Consider the following 15,076-nt stretch of genomic DNA (forward strand, 5'->3'; position numbering starts at 1 on the left):
CCAATATACTTTATTTTTTAATTTATCATAGCTTTCTCTTTTTTGAGTTTGCAACCGTTTCAGTTTATTTGGCATTTGTTAAGTGCATTCTGCATACATACAAGACACGATAGTAGTAGTTGAATACGGTGTCATTCATCTTAGTCTCCATCTGTCACCTTGAATAATATTTATTGGCATCACACAGGGCTCTGAACAGTTTTCAGAATTTGAAGGTGGCTTATAGTCCAACTGGGTTCCATTAGTTATATAGGAACTTTCCTCTGAAATGGAATGATTCTAGGGTGGCTTATTAAAAAGTAAATCTGTGGGCCAAGAACTCTTTTTTGTTCTTTGTTCATTTTTCTGTGCACCATGGTGTTAAGATTACAGGGAGATAGATTTAAACAATATGCATACAGCTATGAAGCCATTACTATAATCAAGGTAATAAACATATCCATCACCTCAAAAAGTTTCCTTCTGCCATGTTTTATATGTATGTGTGCATGTGTGTTAAAATCACTTCTCTAGAAGGTATTCATCTTGCATAACTGAAACTTTATACCCATTAACGACAACTTCCTATTTCCCTCTCCCGCTAGCCCTTGGTAATCACCATTCTACTCTCTACTCTCTACTTCTATGAATATGTCTATTTCAGATGCTTCAGATAAGTAGGATCACACAGTATTAGGCCTTCTGTGACTGGTTTATTTCACTTAGTGTGATGTCTTTCAGTTTCATTCATTCAGTTTCATTCATGTCTCATATGGCAAGATTTTCTCCTTTTCTAAGGCTTAATAATATTCCATTATATGTACATATTACATTTTTAAAATCCATTCATCCACTGATAAACATTTAGGTTGTTTCCATATCTTGACTATTATAAATAATGCTGCAATGAACATAAAGGTGAAGATACCTTTTTTTGAGATCCCAGTGTCAGTTCTTTTGGATATATACTCAGAAGTGGGATTTTGGATCATTGGATCATACGGTCATTGTATTTTTAATTTTTTAAAGAATCTCCACATTGTTTTCCATAGCAGCTGTACCATTTTACAATGGTTCCAATTTCTCTATATCCTTGTCAACACATGTTTTCTTTTCAAATAGCCCTCCTTACAGGTATCAGATGATATTTCATTGTGGTTTTGATTTGCATTTCCCTAATGCCTAGTACAGTTGAGCACTTTTTCATATATCTATTGGCCATTTGTATGTCTTTGTAGAAATGTCTATTTAGGGCCTTTGTTCATTTTTAAATTGGGTTATTTATTGATTTTTGCTATTGAATTGTGTCTTCTGTACATTTTGGATATTAATTTCTTATGAGATATATGGTTTGCAGAGATTTTCTGCCATTTTATAGGTTGCTGTTTCACTGTTATTTCCTTTGCCGTGCAAAGCTTTTCAGTTTGATATCCACCAGCAAAAGAATGAAACTGGACCCTTATCTTATACCATACGTAAAAATCAACTCAAAATGGATTAAACACTTAAACACAAGACCTGAAACTGTGAGACTGCTAGAGGAAAACATAGGGAGAAATCTTCTTGACATTGGTCTTGGCAATGATTCCATGGCTATGACACCAAATGCACAGGCAACAAAAGCAAAAACAGACAAATGTTCTTTGTTTCTATTTTATGATGCTTCTTCTCGTTCAGTACTTTAGGCACTTGGCTGCTTCTTCCCCTACAACCTTCCCAGCAGTACTTGCATTAAAGCCTTTGTACCTACCATTTGTATTCTCTGCAATGCTCTTCCTCTGGATATCTGCACGTCTTTCTCTCTTATTTTACTAGATGTCTGTTAAAATGTTGCTCCTCTGAGGACTTTGCTGATTGCCCAAGCAAAATGACATTCTCTGTCTTTTTTAAAAAGTCCTCTTAACTTACTTTATACTTTCCCCCTCAGGTCATTTAAGAACCACTAGTGGGACAATATTTTATGGGTTTATTTTATAATCTATTTCCCCAACTAGGATATAAGATTCGTGAGGGCAGGATTTTATTTTATTCACTTCTGAATAAATTCTGAATTCCTTGAGCATCTGACACACAGTTAAGTTCAATACAAATCTGCTAAACCAGTGAAGGGGCGAGCCTTGAAGTATTCCTCCTGTTGTTTCAGTTTGGGGTGACCTTTTAAGTCATCTCAAAAAACTTTTCTCCTTCCCCATTTTGACTCCAATTTTTAAGAAGTTTTAAATTTTTCTAGTTGGAAAACTTTTCTACATAGAATTGGATTCTAAGAAAAATCAAAACCCTATCCTTTTATTCTGTTTGAAAATAGTAACTAAATTCTGAGAAGTATAATAGGCTCCTGATATTCCCTGAAAAAACCTGGAATGGTTGGAATTCTAGCACATTTTATCTTTTCTTATTTTGTTATATTTATAATAATGTCTATCCTACTAGTGGTTCCCATATGAGAACAGCACAGCTGCATTTGTATGTGACAGCTGGGTGATGGCTACACTCCATCTCTAGCTACATAGATCTTTTCTTCACACATGTCCTTAACGTGGATTATTCAAATTTGTGTTTAAAAAATTACAAATCCTATGTGGTCTGGACCTTTATGTTTGCTCAAGAACAGCTAACACCTGGAATGTTAAATCTGAGAATGTCATTCATATATTTCAAAATGAGCTTTGTGATCCTGTTTCAAATATTAAAATGTCATGGCTGAAAGCCTCCTTGGAGATCATCCAGTTGCATATTTTATAGATGGTGAAACAAGCACAGAATAAGGAAGAGACTATGTTTACTAATTAACTTAGAGTCAATGGACTTAGGTTGCAAATAATAATGTTAACCCAAGGATATCAGTATCTTACATGAAGGGGCTAGCTGTATATAAATAAGCATTTATCAGCAACACAAATCCAATGTAAGAAATAAATAGATTGTCTGCTATTCAATTTTCCACAGTATTTTTTTAGTCCTTTGTCATAGATAATTTAAAAATAGCCTTTAAAAACTGAAGAACTTTGAAAGAAAAAATAATTTATAAATTATCCTCTAATGAGGACAACTTATCCCTGTAAGGTAATTAAGAATACTGAATTTTATTTCTCATAAGTAATTCAATTTGCACTTGTTACCTTCACATATATGAAGGAGGTGTTGTAGTATTGAGCACTGAAATAAAACATGTCTAAAGGATTCTGAAAATCTTCCAAAGCACCAACTGTCTCCCTCTCTCAACCCCTCTGTGTATGGGACACCCAAGTCGATTGGTCACATAATGCACTGAGGTTGAAGGAGCGTTGGTGGTTTTGATGGGATTGGCGCTGAGACTAAAGTTGGCATAACATAGTGCCAAACAGAGATAACACACTGGTATCTTGGAGTCAGAAGCTCTCAAGTACCATCCTTGTTCTGCCACCAACCAGCATTGTGACCTGAGCAAGTCGTCTCCAGTATCACCTACAATTGTCCATCTCTGAATCAGGGGACTGTACAAGATTAATTCTCTGTCTCCCAGAGACTTCAAGGTGATGAGAACTGTCCATCTGTTCATCTCCAGGACTCACACTTCATGCACACAAAGCCTACCCTAGTGTCCTTTTCTGAGTTGCTTACCTGGCTAAGTGCTCCACTTCTGAAAGATTCCCCGTCTTTATGGTTTTGTGGGCAAGAGCAATGACACGAAATCCTTGCACCGTGTACTTCCTCAGTTCCTGTGGGAAATCCTTAGGCACTGCCAGGGTAGAAGAAACAGGCAAGTGTAAGGTCATGTTGAAGGCTGGTCTAAGCAAGACTCCAGGACACAGCCATTGTACCTTGTCTTAACTTTCATTCCATAAAAGTGCTTTAATAGAAAACTTCAGCTATTGGCCACAAACCACTTCATCAGTGTGTTCTTATTATTCTGATGGAAATAAATGCCAAAGATGTGCTGGCCATTTCCTGTGTTATGTATCCCTCCAAAATTCATATGTGGAAGCCTAATCTCTAATGCAATAGTATTTGGAGGTGGGGACTTTGGGAGATAGTTAGGTCATGAGGGTGGAGCCCTCGTGAATGAGACTGATGCCCTAAGAAAACACATCTCTCTCCACCACGTGAGGATCCAGCAAGAAGGCAGCCAGCCATCTGCAAACCAGAAAGAAAGCCCTCTCCAGGAACCACACTGGGCAACACCTCCATCCTGGCCTTTCCAGCCCCAAGAACTGTGAAGAATACATTTTTGTTGTTCAAGCACCCGGTCTATGGTCTTTGGTTATAATAGCGCAAGCTGACTCAGACAAACTGGGTGTCACATGCACCCACTGGGTCCAGTAAGAACAGACCTCAGGACTATGGGTACTTGGATAAAATGAGAGAAACAGCTGATCTTCTAGATCAGGGGAAAACAAACAAACAAACAAACAAACAAAACTAGGATGCACAGGCTACATAGCTTGTTTTTATAAACGAAGTTGTACTGAAACGCGGCCATGCCCATTTGATGGTTCATTGTCTATGGCTGCTTTGAGGTTTCAGTGACAGTGTTGAGTACCTGAAATGGGAGCCATGTGGTTGGCAAAGCCTAACGTCAGAACTATCTTGCTCTTTACAGAAAAGTTTGACAATTCCTGCTGTAGGTGAAAGATGACACAATGCCAACATTCGTGTGTTTTAGCATGGCAATCACAACTATGTTTATAAAATCTTTATGATTTATAATGTACCTATAAGGGTATTAGAGGGAACCACAGAACAAAGGGAGGTATAGTAGCTTAGGTGGCAAATCAGCTAAGTTCTATTCTCCCCATTCCACTTCCATGTGGACCTTAGTCATGCTAAGTCTCTCTTCTGCACCTTAGTTTCTCATCCATAAAATGAGAAGTTTCCAGATCTCTCTGTCTCCGTTCATTTCAGACTTTCTGTAATTCTAAAATATTCCTGGAGGTGGGAATCTAATTTCAAGAAAGTTCTTAGCTCTCTATTTCTAAAAATGGGGTAGGGTGGTGGTGGAAATCACTGAAGATAGTATTAGCATAAGTCAAAGATTGCAAGTTGGGAAAACAGGAAGAACAGGAAGAGATGCCAGGAAAACGAGTGCCAAGTGACAGGTCCAAATCCTTATGAGAGAGCAGGGGCAATAGACATCAGTTTAAATGCCAAGAAAATGCTCAGTTGTACCCATGTAGCTGAAACAAAACAAACACAGTATATGTTGTAATCAGTGAAGGAGAGCGTTAATGAGACCAATGCTGAAGATCAAAGTCAGAAGAAAAGGGGCTACTTTTGTTTTTTTTTTTTGAGACGGAGTCTCGCTCTGTCACCCAGGCTGGAGGGAGGGCAGTGGCGCGATCTCTGCTCACTCCAAGCTCCGCCTCCCGGGTTCACGCCATTCTCCTGCCTCAGCCTCCCGAGTAGCTGGGACTACAGGCGCCCGCCACCTCGCCCAGCTAATTTTTTGTGTTTTTAGTAGAGATGGGGTTTCACTGTGGTCTCGATCTCCTGACCTCATGATTCACCCGCCTTGGCCTCCCAAAGTGCTGGGATTACAGGTGTGAGCCACCGCACCCGGCCCAAAAAGGGGCTACTTCTAAGGTTTATAAAAAGACTCCCAATAGAGAAGTTAAAGGAATCATTTGCCAAATCTAGAATTCTCTGCACAAGCTGATGGCCATCAGCAATCATAAGGAGTGTCTACATGAAAATCAGAAGACAAAAGATCAGTTTTATCCAAATGAACTCATTTGAATGCAACAACATTCATAAATCCGGCTGCTGCTTAAAGAGTGCATATGTTTATAAGACTAAAAAGCAATACAAATCAGCTCAAAATCTGGCCCAGAAAGATGAAATTGCTGTGAAAATGATAAACTATCTTGCTTAGTCTAACACCATTGAATTTACTCTAATCACTTTTATTTCTAAGATATTTATCTTTTCTATATTCTCCTCCCATCGATCTATCTGATTCTCCCTGGAGGTGACAGAGCAGCCATGTCTGCAGAACTTACCTAGTGTCCAGACCTCTCCCTTCGCTTCCCTCATTCACACCTCCCCTAGTTCTCTGACCCTCAGTAGCTCCCTGTTCTGGCTCCGGATGCAAGCTTCACATCTCATCTCCTTCCCAGATGCCCCACTGTGGTTGTACTTTTCTTACTGCACCCACAGCCAGATATTTAGTCGCTACCTGCCAGCCTTAAAATGATTGCCCCTGCTTCTTAGGATCTACTGGGCCTGCTTTGTACCCACCCGGGAAACAGGCAGCTCCACGTTCACTGATGGTGAAGCTTTCTGTGTTTGTTGGCTTTATGTATTTGGTCTCGGCTGGTCACAGTGGCTCACACCTACAATCCCAGCACTTTGGGAAGCTGAGGCAGGCAGATCCCTTGAGGCCAGGAGTTCGAGACCAGCGTGGCCTACATGGTGAAACCCTGTCTCTACTAAAAATACTAAAATTAGCTGGGTGTTGTGGCATGCTCCTGTAATCCCAGCTACTTGGGAGGCTGAGGCAGGAGAATCACTTGACCTTGGGAGGTGGAGGCTGCAGTGAGCCGAGATGGTGCCACTGCCCTCCAGCCTTGGGGACAGAGCAAGAGTCTGTCTCAAAAAAAAGAAAGAAAAGTATTTTACTTCTTGAAAGAGAAAATTATCGGTACCTGTTCCAGATCTGCAGAACCTGGCCACCATTTCTGGGGCACCCTTCATGTAGACATGGAAGTGATTCTCCCCAGCTAGCTGAGCGATCACCGACATCCTCTGCAGGCTCGAGGAAAATGGAAACTGGCGCAAGGTGGCGATGGCTTCCACCGGACTCTGCAAGCCCATCAACAACAGGGAGCTTAACAAGTTGCTATTTCCAAATGCAGTATTCCAAATCCAATATTTCGTGGTATTTCCAAATGCACACCAACAAAAAGGCTTTACTGTGCAATGAGCCCTGAGACATCTTGATGTCGTATATTTGTCACAATATTGATTTTTTTTTCTTTTTCTGGCTGCCTTAAAGCGACTCCCTCAACAAGTTGTCTATACTGCAAGGACCTTCCCCTGGAGAAATCCTAATCACCTTCCAAGCCAAGCTCACAGGTCATCTTCTCTGGTGCTTTTATCTCCCAGAAACAGTATGTACTCCCATGTCAGGACTCTTGAAACTCTTTCTTCAGCCTTGATTATAGCAGTTGTCATGTTGTGTTGCACTTCTTTGCACCTATATTGATTTTTCTACCAGTCTACCTGTTCCTCCAACCCAGAACCAAGTGTGTCTTGTTTCGAAGCCTCTTTATCTGCTAGCACCTAGCACAGTGCTCTAGTCTACACAGGTAGTGTTTGTTGAATAAATTAATAGATAAATTCAGAAATGAAAGAGACAGCAAACCAACCACGGAAACTGTTAGGATAAGGCAAAATAATAGGACCATAAAAATATATGAAAGTCAGAAATGTTTTACCAGTTTTACGGGGAAAGAGCTATGTGATACAAAGAAGGAAATCATACCTGACTGGCTTTTGGTCCTGGTTTTATGATGTTTGAAACTGACATCCCAAATTTGCAGGAGTCTACATTGCAATCTTCCATTTTCTGTTATAAAATGAAAACATTCATAAGATTCTTTGAAGAAAAATAGTAAGACATAAATATCTCTTATTTGCACAATACTTGAATCTTTTCAAAGCCCTTTTTACATATTTTCTCTTCCAGGCCAATTATCTTAATATTGTCATTGTTAAATTTCTGTTGTGTCGATTTATATTAGGGGACTTATTATAGAATCTCAAAGGCCAAAAATATTGTGAATTCATTTTAAGAAGTAATTGATGAAAGAAGTGCTAGCTACAGATCCATGGATCTTTCTAAACAATTATATCTAGTAACTGGAGGAAGGACTGTGTGGAGATGTAGTCTCCAACATTGCTGAGCACCATAGCTCTCAGATGAGTTAGGATTGGGTCCTGAGATAAACATGGGACTAGTTCTTCATACTATACCTATGCTATTAGCCTAATCGAGTTAACTAGGGAGTTGGTATGTCAGCTGCTAGCAGATTAGAAAGCCTGTTTGAAAATGACTTGTATTCTTTGGATATTACAACAGAAGTTACTAGCTCTGAGAAGCCAATATATAAATAGTAGAGGTCAGAAAACAGGAGATAGTATTTGGTTTCCACTCTGCCACTTAGCTGTTTAACCTTGGGGACACCATTTTATTTCTCTAGACCTGAATTTCTTCTGAAAAGTAATCCGACAGTCTGAAAGGACAGTTGCCCTCCTCTGTATGTGGAGTGGAAGGTTCCTAGTTACCAAAAGATACTCAGAACAGCTTCTAACCCAGCTCTAAACTCAGTGAATAATCGTGCATTTTTATGCTTTGTTTGGGATGGATACAACTATTCTTACAGATGATTCTTACAGAGCTAATATTAAAGATTTATGTTCCCAAACAAGTATGTTATTTGTAAAGATAGACCAGCTCTCCTATAATGGAGAGGGGGATGTAGTTAGGGCCAGGACCAAAGCCAGATATAAAATGACCCTGCACAACTCATCACCATGTCAATCCCAATGATTCTGGTGAGGACATTGCTTAGAGTAAATACACTGATTCCTCTCCATTGAGATCCGGAGAATTGGTCACTATGTCAAATTTTTGTCCACAGCAAATGCTCTATTTTAACTTACTGATATCAGAAGTTACCCTTTTTACCAGGTTTCCTGTTTCATTGATTTGCCCTCTAGAAAGCTAAAATTTCCCTATTATACATCTTTGTATTAGCTTCTTTGTTAGGTGTGCTTCGTTTCCCTGCAATCATTTGTTTCCATTCTTTTGCAGCTATATTTAACTGCTGTACTGTATTTTATACATCATTGTACATAGCTTTAGGATGTTCTTTAGAGGCAGCAGGATGTAATTAACTAACTGGTTAATTAGTGAACACCCTCTACTTGTTTGGCTCTTCACTGGCTCAAAGCCCCTTTAGATTCATAGTCTCAGTGCTCACAAGTCTGTGAATGAGGCATTATTTCCCCAAATGTACAGATGAGGTCACAGACTCAGTCCTGGCTCTGGCTTTGTGATCACCCAGCTGGAGAGTGGTGAAATGCGAGGGGTTCCCACTGTGGCAGCCTCCAGCATGGGTTTATATCCTTCCCTTTTCATTCACACTCAGCTCAGGAGATTGAACCAGTTGGATGCAGCCCTCCAGTTTGGTGTCTAGACTTATGCTTTACAATATACAGTCACCGCCAGCCACTTGTGGCTATTTAAACTATTTAAAATTGAATCAGATTAAAATTTCAGTTTCTCAGTTGCAGAGCCACATTTCAAGGGCTCAGCAGCCACATATGCCTCGTGGCTGCTCTACTGGAAAGTGCTGCTTTAGACCACTGTTTCTCTGATAGTGTTTTGGAAAAACTGATGTTTTGGAGAACAGGCTGGGTTATGGGTGTCAATAAGGTTTTTGAGGTCAGATAGATTTGGTAAATGCTGCATCTCATATTCCCTCTTGAATATTCACAAAGCACCACAGTGTATTAAAGAAATGCAGTCAAGAAATGAGTTTCACTTTGTTTAAACAACAGTTTCCAAGCTTGTTCAAGAATGGATGCCTATCTCACACAGCACCCATTAACAGAGTTCTTTGGGCCACAGGTTGGGAAGTTGTGGTAGTGTTGCCCATTCATACATATGTTATTATGAATCTTCTCCGTGTTTTAACAAAACTTAGAAAAGCTTCAGCACGCCCAGTAAAGATTTCCTCAGGTTCTCATCTTTCCATTAAACTATCACCTTACCCAGGCAGTGCCCTCAAACATTTTGAGGTCCAGAGGGTCTCCCTGGATGGTTCCACTGAGAAGGATCAGAGAGTGGCAGCTGGCCATGGCCGCACACAGTGGGCCCCATGGCACAGCCTGGCCCGAGGCAAAGCTGTGGGCTTCCTGGAAGCTGGTAGAGAAGGTAGAGAAGGTAAAGTCTTTGATAAAATCATTTTGCACACTCTGTCCCTTAAATCTTACTAAAGTGGAGCTCCAAACACCTAATTTTTTTTTTTTTTTAAGTTCTGGGATCAATGTGCAGAAAATGCAGGTTTTTTACATAGGTGAACGTGTGCCATGGTGGTTTGCTGCACCTGTCAATCCATCATCTAGGTATTAAGCCCAGCATGCATCAGCCACTTGTCCTGGTGCTCTCCCTCCCCTCATCCCCCGACAGGCTCTGGTGTAAGATGTTCCCCTCCCTGTGTCCATGCGTTCTCATTGCTAAGCTCCCATTTACGAGTCAGAACAGGCGGTGTTTGGTTTCCTGTTCATATTTTAGTTTGCTGAGGATGATGGCTTCTAGCTTCATCCCTGTCCCTGCAAAGGACATGATCTCATTTCTTTCTTTGGCTTCATAGTATTGCATGGTATATATGTACCACATTTCCTTTCTTTTTTTTTTTTTTATTATACTTTCAGTTCTAGGGTACATGTGCACAATGTGCAGGTTTGTTACATATGTATACTTGCAAACACCTAATGTTAATGCTCAGAACCTTCCCATGGCTCCTCGTGCTCCAAATGATAAAGTCCAAGCCCCTTAGCCTGATATTCAAAGTCCTATCCACTTTGGATCTACCTTACCTTACAGTGTCCAGTCCTACTAATGTCCTTGATGCCCTGTACTCTAGATCCAGATTAAACTTCTTGCTACTGCTATGCTTGTCCGGTGGCTTCTCTATCCTTAAGCCCCTGGCCACTCGGTTTCTTTATTTTTTAAACAGGGTGTTTTGCCTGCAGAGTTATCTTTATAAAAACATTTCTTTGAATTGGATATGGATTGTGTTCTCAACAGAGTTTGCCACTGGCCAATCAATAACATAGCTTCGGAGGCTTTGGATAGAATTACAGGGACTTCTGTCATGTTACTGGAAGCCACTCACGTAATGGCAGCATTGTGGGAAGGCCCATCAACAGGCAGCTCGGAGTCATACCTGCCAACTCGGCAGAGCTGTCCGCAAAAAGCTGCACACCCTAGGCAAGAAGTCTCTAGGGCTATTCAGGGAGCAGCAAATCAGGGCTAGGAAAGAAGGCTGCATGGACGCGGAAGCGTTTCTCACTACTCAGCCCTTTAGAGTTTGCCCCTACTTCCTGAAGCGCCCTGGACATCCCACCTCTAAAGCCTGTTTTTCTCTTTGATGATACAAACTGGCATCTTGCACCTCCCTCTCCTCCCACCCTACAGCTGAATAGTGAGTGTGTCTAGTTGTTTCTAGTCTCCGAAAACCTTCAGAGTACCAGGGACATGGGAGGAAGATAGAGGGGTGGAAACTGTGGACATCTTTTTTTCTCTTTCACTGCTCTGGCCAATAGAGTCCTTGCCTGTCTGGATGAAGGGCTGGCCGGGACATCTGAGCACCAGGAGCAGAGACACATGAGTAGGGTCAAAGCTCAGGTGTTCCTTGTCACCCAGTCCAGGGCATCTTCTGCAACATCACACTGCTTGTCTGCTGTTACCTTGTGCCATGCTGTACCTGGCCCCTTCATCATCCTGGGAGTCCCCTGCAAAGTGTCTTCTGTCACTGACAGCAGACTCAGCTGCTGTTGGAGCCAAAATGGGGTACTCAGAGCTTAAGAGCAGAGGCCATCAACATGCAATTTGAGAAGGCAGGTCTTAGCCCATAGGGAAGGAGCTAGAAGCCACGGGGAGATACCATGAGGAGATTCACCCCCTGGGGGCCCTCCTTCCCTTCTGTAGCTCTTTCTGGAGTAGACATTTATGTGATTGTCCTCTTCTCTCCCTAGTGCCAGGTTTTAGCCCGCAGCTGTAAAATTCTCACGTCCCTCAAAACTATCTGAAGTACCATCTCCTTCAGGCGGCTTTCTTTGATTCACTAAATTTCAAAATTAATTTGTCTTTACCCACCATGTAATTACATAAAAGTCAGGACTTCATGTTATATCAAACAATCTCTATTTCTTCTCCATTCTGACATCTCTGCCTTAATAGTAACAATTTTCATGGCCTGTGTTGTACATCAAAGGTGGGTGTATTTGCACCTTTTTATCCCACTATACTGTGAACTGCTTTTCCAGATTTCTCACCACCACCTGCCTGCACTAGCCGCCCAGGAAGTTTTGTAGTTTTTAACTAAGCATGGTCTTCATTTCACTCTTGTTTCTCTGTTTTATTCATTTAGTTCCTTAATTATCCACCTCATCCTACTCCATTTTTCATGGAGATTTCGAAGACCTACTTTTCCTTTCTGATTCTGAAATTAGAATTCATTTAAGCAAGTTAGAATAATTAGGAACTTGTTCCAGCCAATTATTATATATATTTTATATGACATTCATCCCTCAACACCCAAAAGATGGATGTGAGCATCATCCAGGTAACTCCACCAAACACACCTTCCATTTTCACATAAGAGGCCTACCAGTTGTCAGCAGTAGGGACAGTCTGCCAGAGGTCCAGCCCGTCTTCAGTGAGAGTGCCAGTCTGAATAAAAATAAAAATCAATGTTAGCATAAGATTTAAACCTTTTAATTATATTGTAATTTAAACAAATCCCAAGCTTCTAAGATATCATAGTAGATCCAATAGTCTAAATACCTTATTTGTAAGTACCCAATTTTAAATCAGAGAAGAGTAGCCATAGGATAAATTAAGCAGGTGATACATGATCCGCAAAAGACCATGTCGATAATTAGGTGATTTCAGTTACTCATTATAAGGAAAAAATGAAAGTGTTTTGTTTTGGTTTGGTTTGTTTATTGCTATGACTGTTGCTGTTATTATCAGGAGAGGTTCAGTACAAGAAGCAGCCCAAGTCTGACTTTTAGTTGTCACCTGCTATCTTGCCAAGGCAGAGCTCAGAACGTTTTTTTTCTTCATTTTCAAGACTGTTCAATTCAGTTTGCCATCTGGTTCACAGTAATTTTCTAAAAATATGGGTGACACAGTGACTGTCCAGATTGATAATGAAATGTTGATAAAGGGCTTTGAGACTATAGAGAGAAAGTAAGCGCTAATAATAAATATCAATTAATGCCCATAAGTGGGTTTTGTTGTTCGATCAAGGGAAAAATAGCTCCGAGATTTGATTCGCCATACTATGGGACAGTATTTGTTAGATAATGTAACAGAGAAAGAAAAATGGAACTGAGTACTATCACAGCACTTCTAATTTCCTCATTGCTTCACAGGCATTTATTATTTATAGACTCTGGTGTCTTATTGCAATAGGTGAACAGTTTTAGGCCTGCTTAACACATTGAGTAAGTGGAGTTGGCTACAGCTGCTTCAACACTGCCAGGACCTACCGGAGCTTTACCTAGCATGGCAGGACACCCTGTTTCAACACTAACACCCAAGTCTCTGACACTACTTTTTAAGGCTATCTCCATAGAAGACACTGAATTTTCTAGCTTTCTATACAATAGCAACCTCCATCATTACAGCACATCCATTAGCATAATGCTTTATAGCAAAGTGTTTACAATGATTTGCATTTTCACAACTGAGTTAACAGGGTGGAGGCAGGTTAGAGGCGAAATGAGACTAAGGTCATAGCGGCCTGTAGGTTGGAGAGGCAGAACCAGAATCCAGCCCTTCTGGAGTCTTCCACCAAACTAGAAAATGTTAAGTGAATCATACAGGGTATGTGGAAAGATGAAGCTCTTTCTGGGTTTCAAGATTAAATAATTAAGAAAACTTTGATTCATTCATTTATTTGAACTTCACAAAGAAGGCGCTAACACACGAGTGAATTATTTCTTAAACAACAACTTTCTGAAAACGAGCTATTTGTTTCATTTCTCTCCTGCATTTTGTAAAGGACCCCACCATGTCTGATTTCCAAATCCACACAAGTTGTTGCATTTCAAAAAGAGTTTGCAACTTAATTCAAACCGATGTTTTCCTGATGATGTTTTTAAACATCAATATTTTGAACATGAAAGCAGAGACGATCCTGCAGCAAAACAGATATTAGACTATGTTATTTCTCTATGAAAATGACCACTAAACAATAAAACTAACCATAAATAGAAAACGAAATTATAGTTGAGGTTCTAAGGGGAATCAGATAGAAAGAGAAAACCTTTTAGCATAAATACAAGCCCAGGCTTGGGCTGAATTGAATAAAAAGAAAGAACTTGTCTTACAGAAGTTGTAACAAACCAATAGAAAATAGAAACATATATGGGAATAAATGGACTCAGAAACTCAGTGACAGATATCTCCAAAACTGAAAATAACACTAGATGAAAATTCACTTAATGGCAGAGTGCTTTATCCCAACATGACGGTGATAGAATTGTATAATGTGAAAGCTGGAAAGAAACTCAGAGATGATTGTGGTTGAATCTTCTTTTCTTAAAAAGTCACACAGAGGGAATAGGAACAGCTCCAGCCTCCAGCTCCCAGCATGAGCACTGCAGAACAGGGGTGATTTCTGCATTTTTAACCGAGTACTGGGTTCATCTCACTGGGGTGTGTCGAACAGTGGGTGCAGGACAGTGGGTGCAGCCCACTGAGTGTGAGCCGAAGCAGGGCGAGGCATTGCCTCACCCGGGAAGCACAAGGGGTCAGGGAATTCCGGTTACAAGCCAAAGGAAGGTGTGACAGACGGCACCTGGAAAATCTGGTAAATCACACCCTAACACTGCGCTTTTCCAACAGTCTTAGCAAACAGCACACCAGGAGATTGTATCCCATGCCTGTCTTGGAGGGTCCCACACCCATGGAGCCTCACTCATTACTAGCACAGCAGTCTGAGATCAAACTGCAAAGTGGCAGCGAGGCTGGGGAAGGGGCACCCGCCATTGCTAAAGCTTGAGTAGGTAAACAAATCGGCTGGAAAGCTCGAACTTGGTGGAGCCCACCTTAGCTCAAGGAGGCCTGCCTGCCTCTATAGACTCCACCTCTGGGGACAGGGCATAGCCAAACAAAAGGCAGCAGAAACCTCTGCAGACTTAAATGTCCCTGTCTGACAGCTTTGAAGAGAGTAGTGGTTCTCCCAGCATGGAGTTTGAGATCTGAGGAGGGACAGACTGCCTCCTCAAGTGGGTCCCTGACCCCCAAGTAGCCAAACTGGGAGGCAACCCCCAGCAGGGGCAGACTGACACCCCACACGGCCAGGTACCCTTCTGAGAC

The 15,076-nt window shown here is 41.0% G+C and overlaps 1 protein-coding gene across 1 annotated transcript in view; it reads right to left on the reverse strand.

The window, feature by feature from the left end:
• The window catches only part of ATP13A5 (ATPase 13A5), a 115,645-nt gene that overhangs the window by 40,845 nt on the left and 59,724 nt on the right, over positions 1-15,076 (reverse strand). Inside the window, exons 13-17 of the mRNA XM_033213064.1 lie at positions 12,357-12,418; positions 9,733-9,883; positions 7,439-7,522; positions 6,600-6,756; positions 3,580-3,697 (exon numbers count right to left, since the gene is read on the reverse strand). Coding sequence (XP_033068955.1) covers positions 3,580-3,697; positions 6,600-6,756; positions 7,439-7,522; positions 9,733-9,883; positions 12,357-12,418 — 572 coding nt within the window. The remainder of the gene's footprint in view (positions 1-3,579; positions 3,698-6,599; positions 6,757-7,438; positions 7,523-9,732; positions 9,884-12,356; positions 12,419-15,076) is intronic.

Source organism: Trachypithecus francoisi, unplaced genomic scaffold (genome assembly GCF_009764315.1).
Source record: "Trachypithecus francoisi isolate TF-2019V2 unplaced genomic scaffold, Tfra_2.0 Lachesis_group0, whole genome shotgun sequence".
NCBI classification, from domain to species: domain Eukaryota; kingdom Metazoa; phylum Chordata; class Mammalia; order Primates; family Cercopithecidae; genus Trachypithecus; species Trachypithecus francoisi.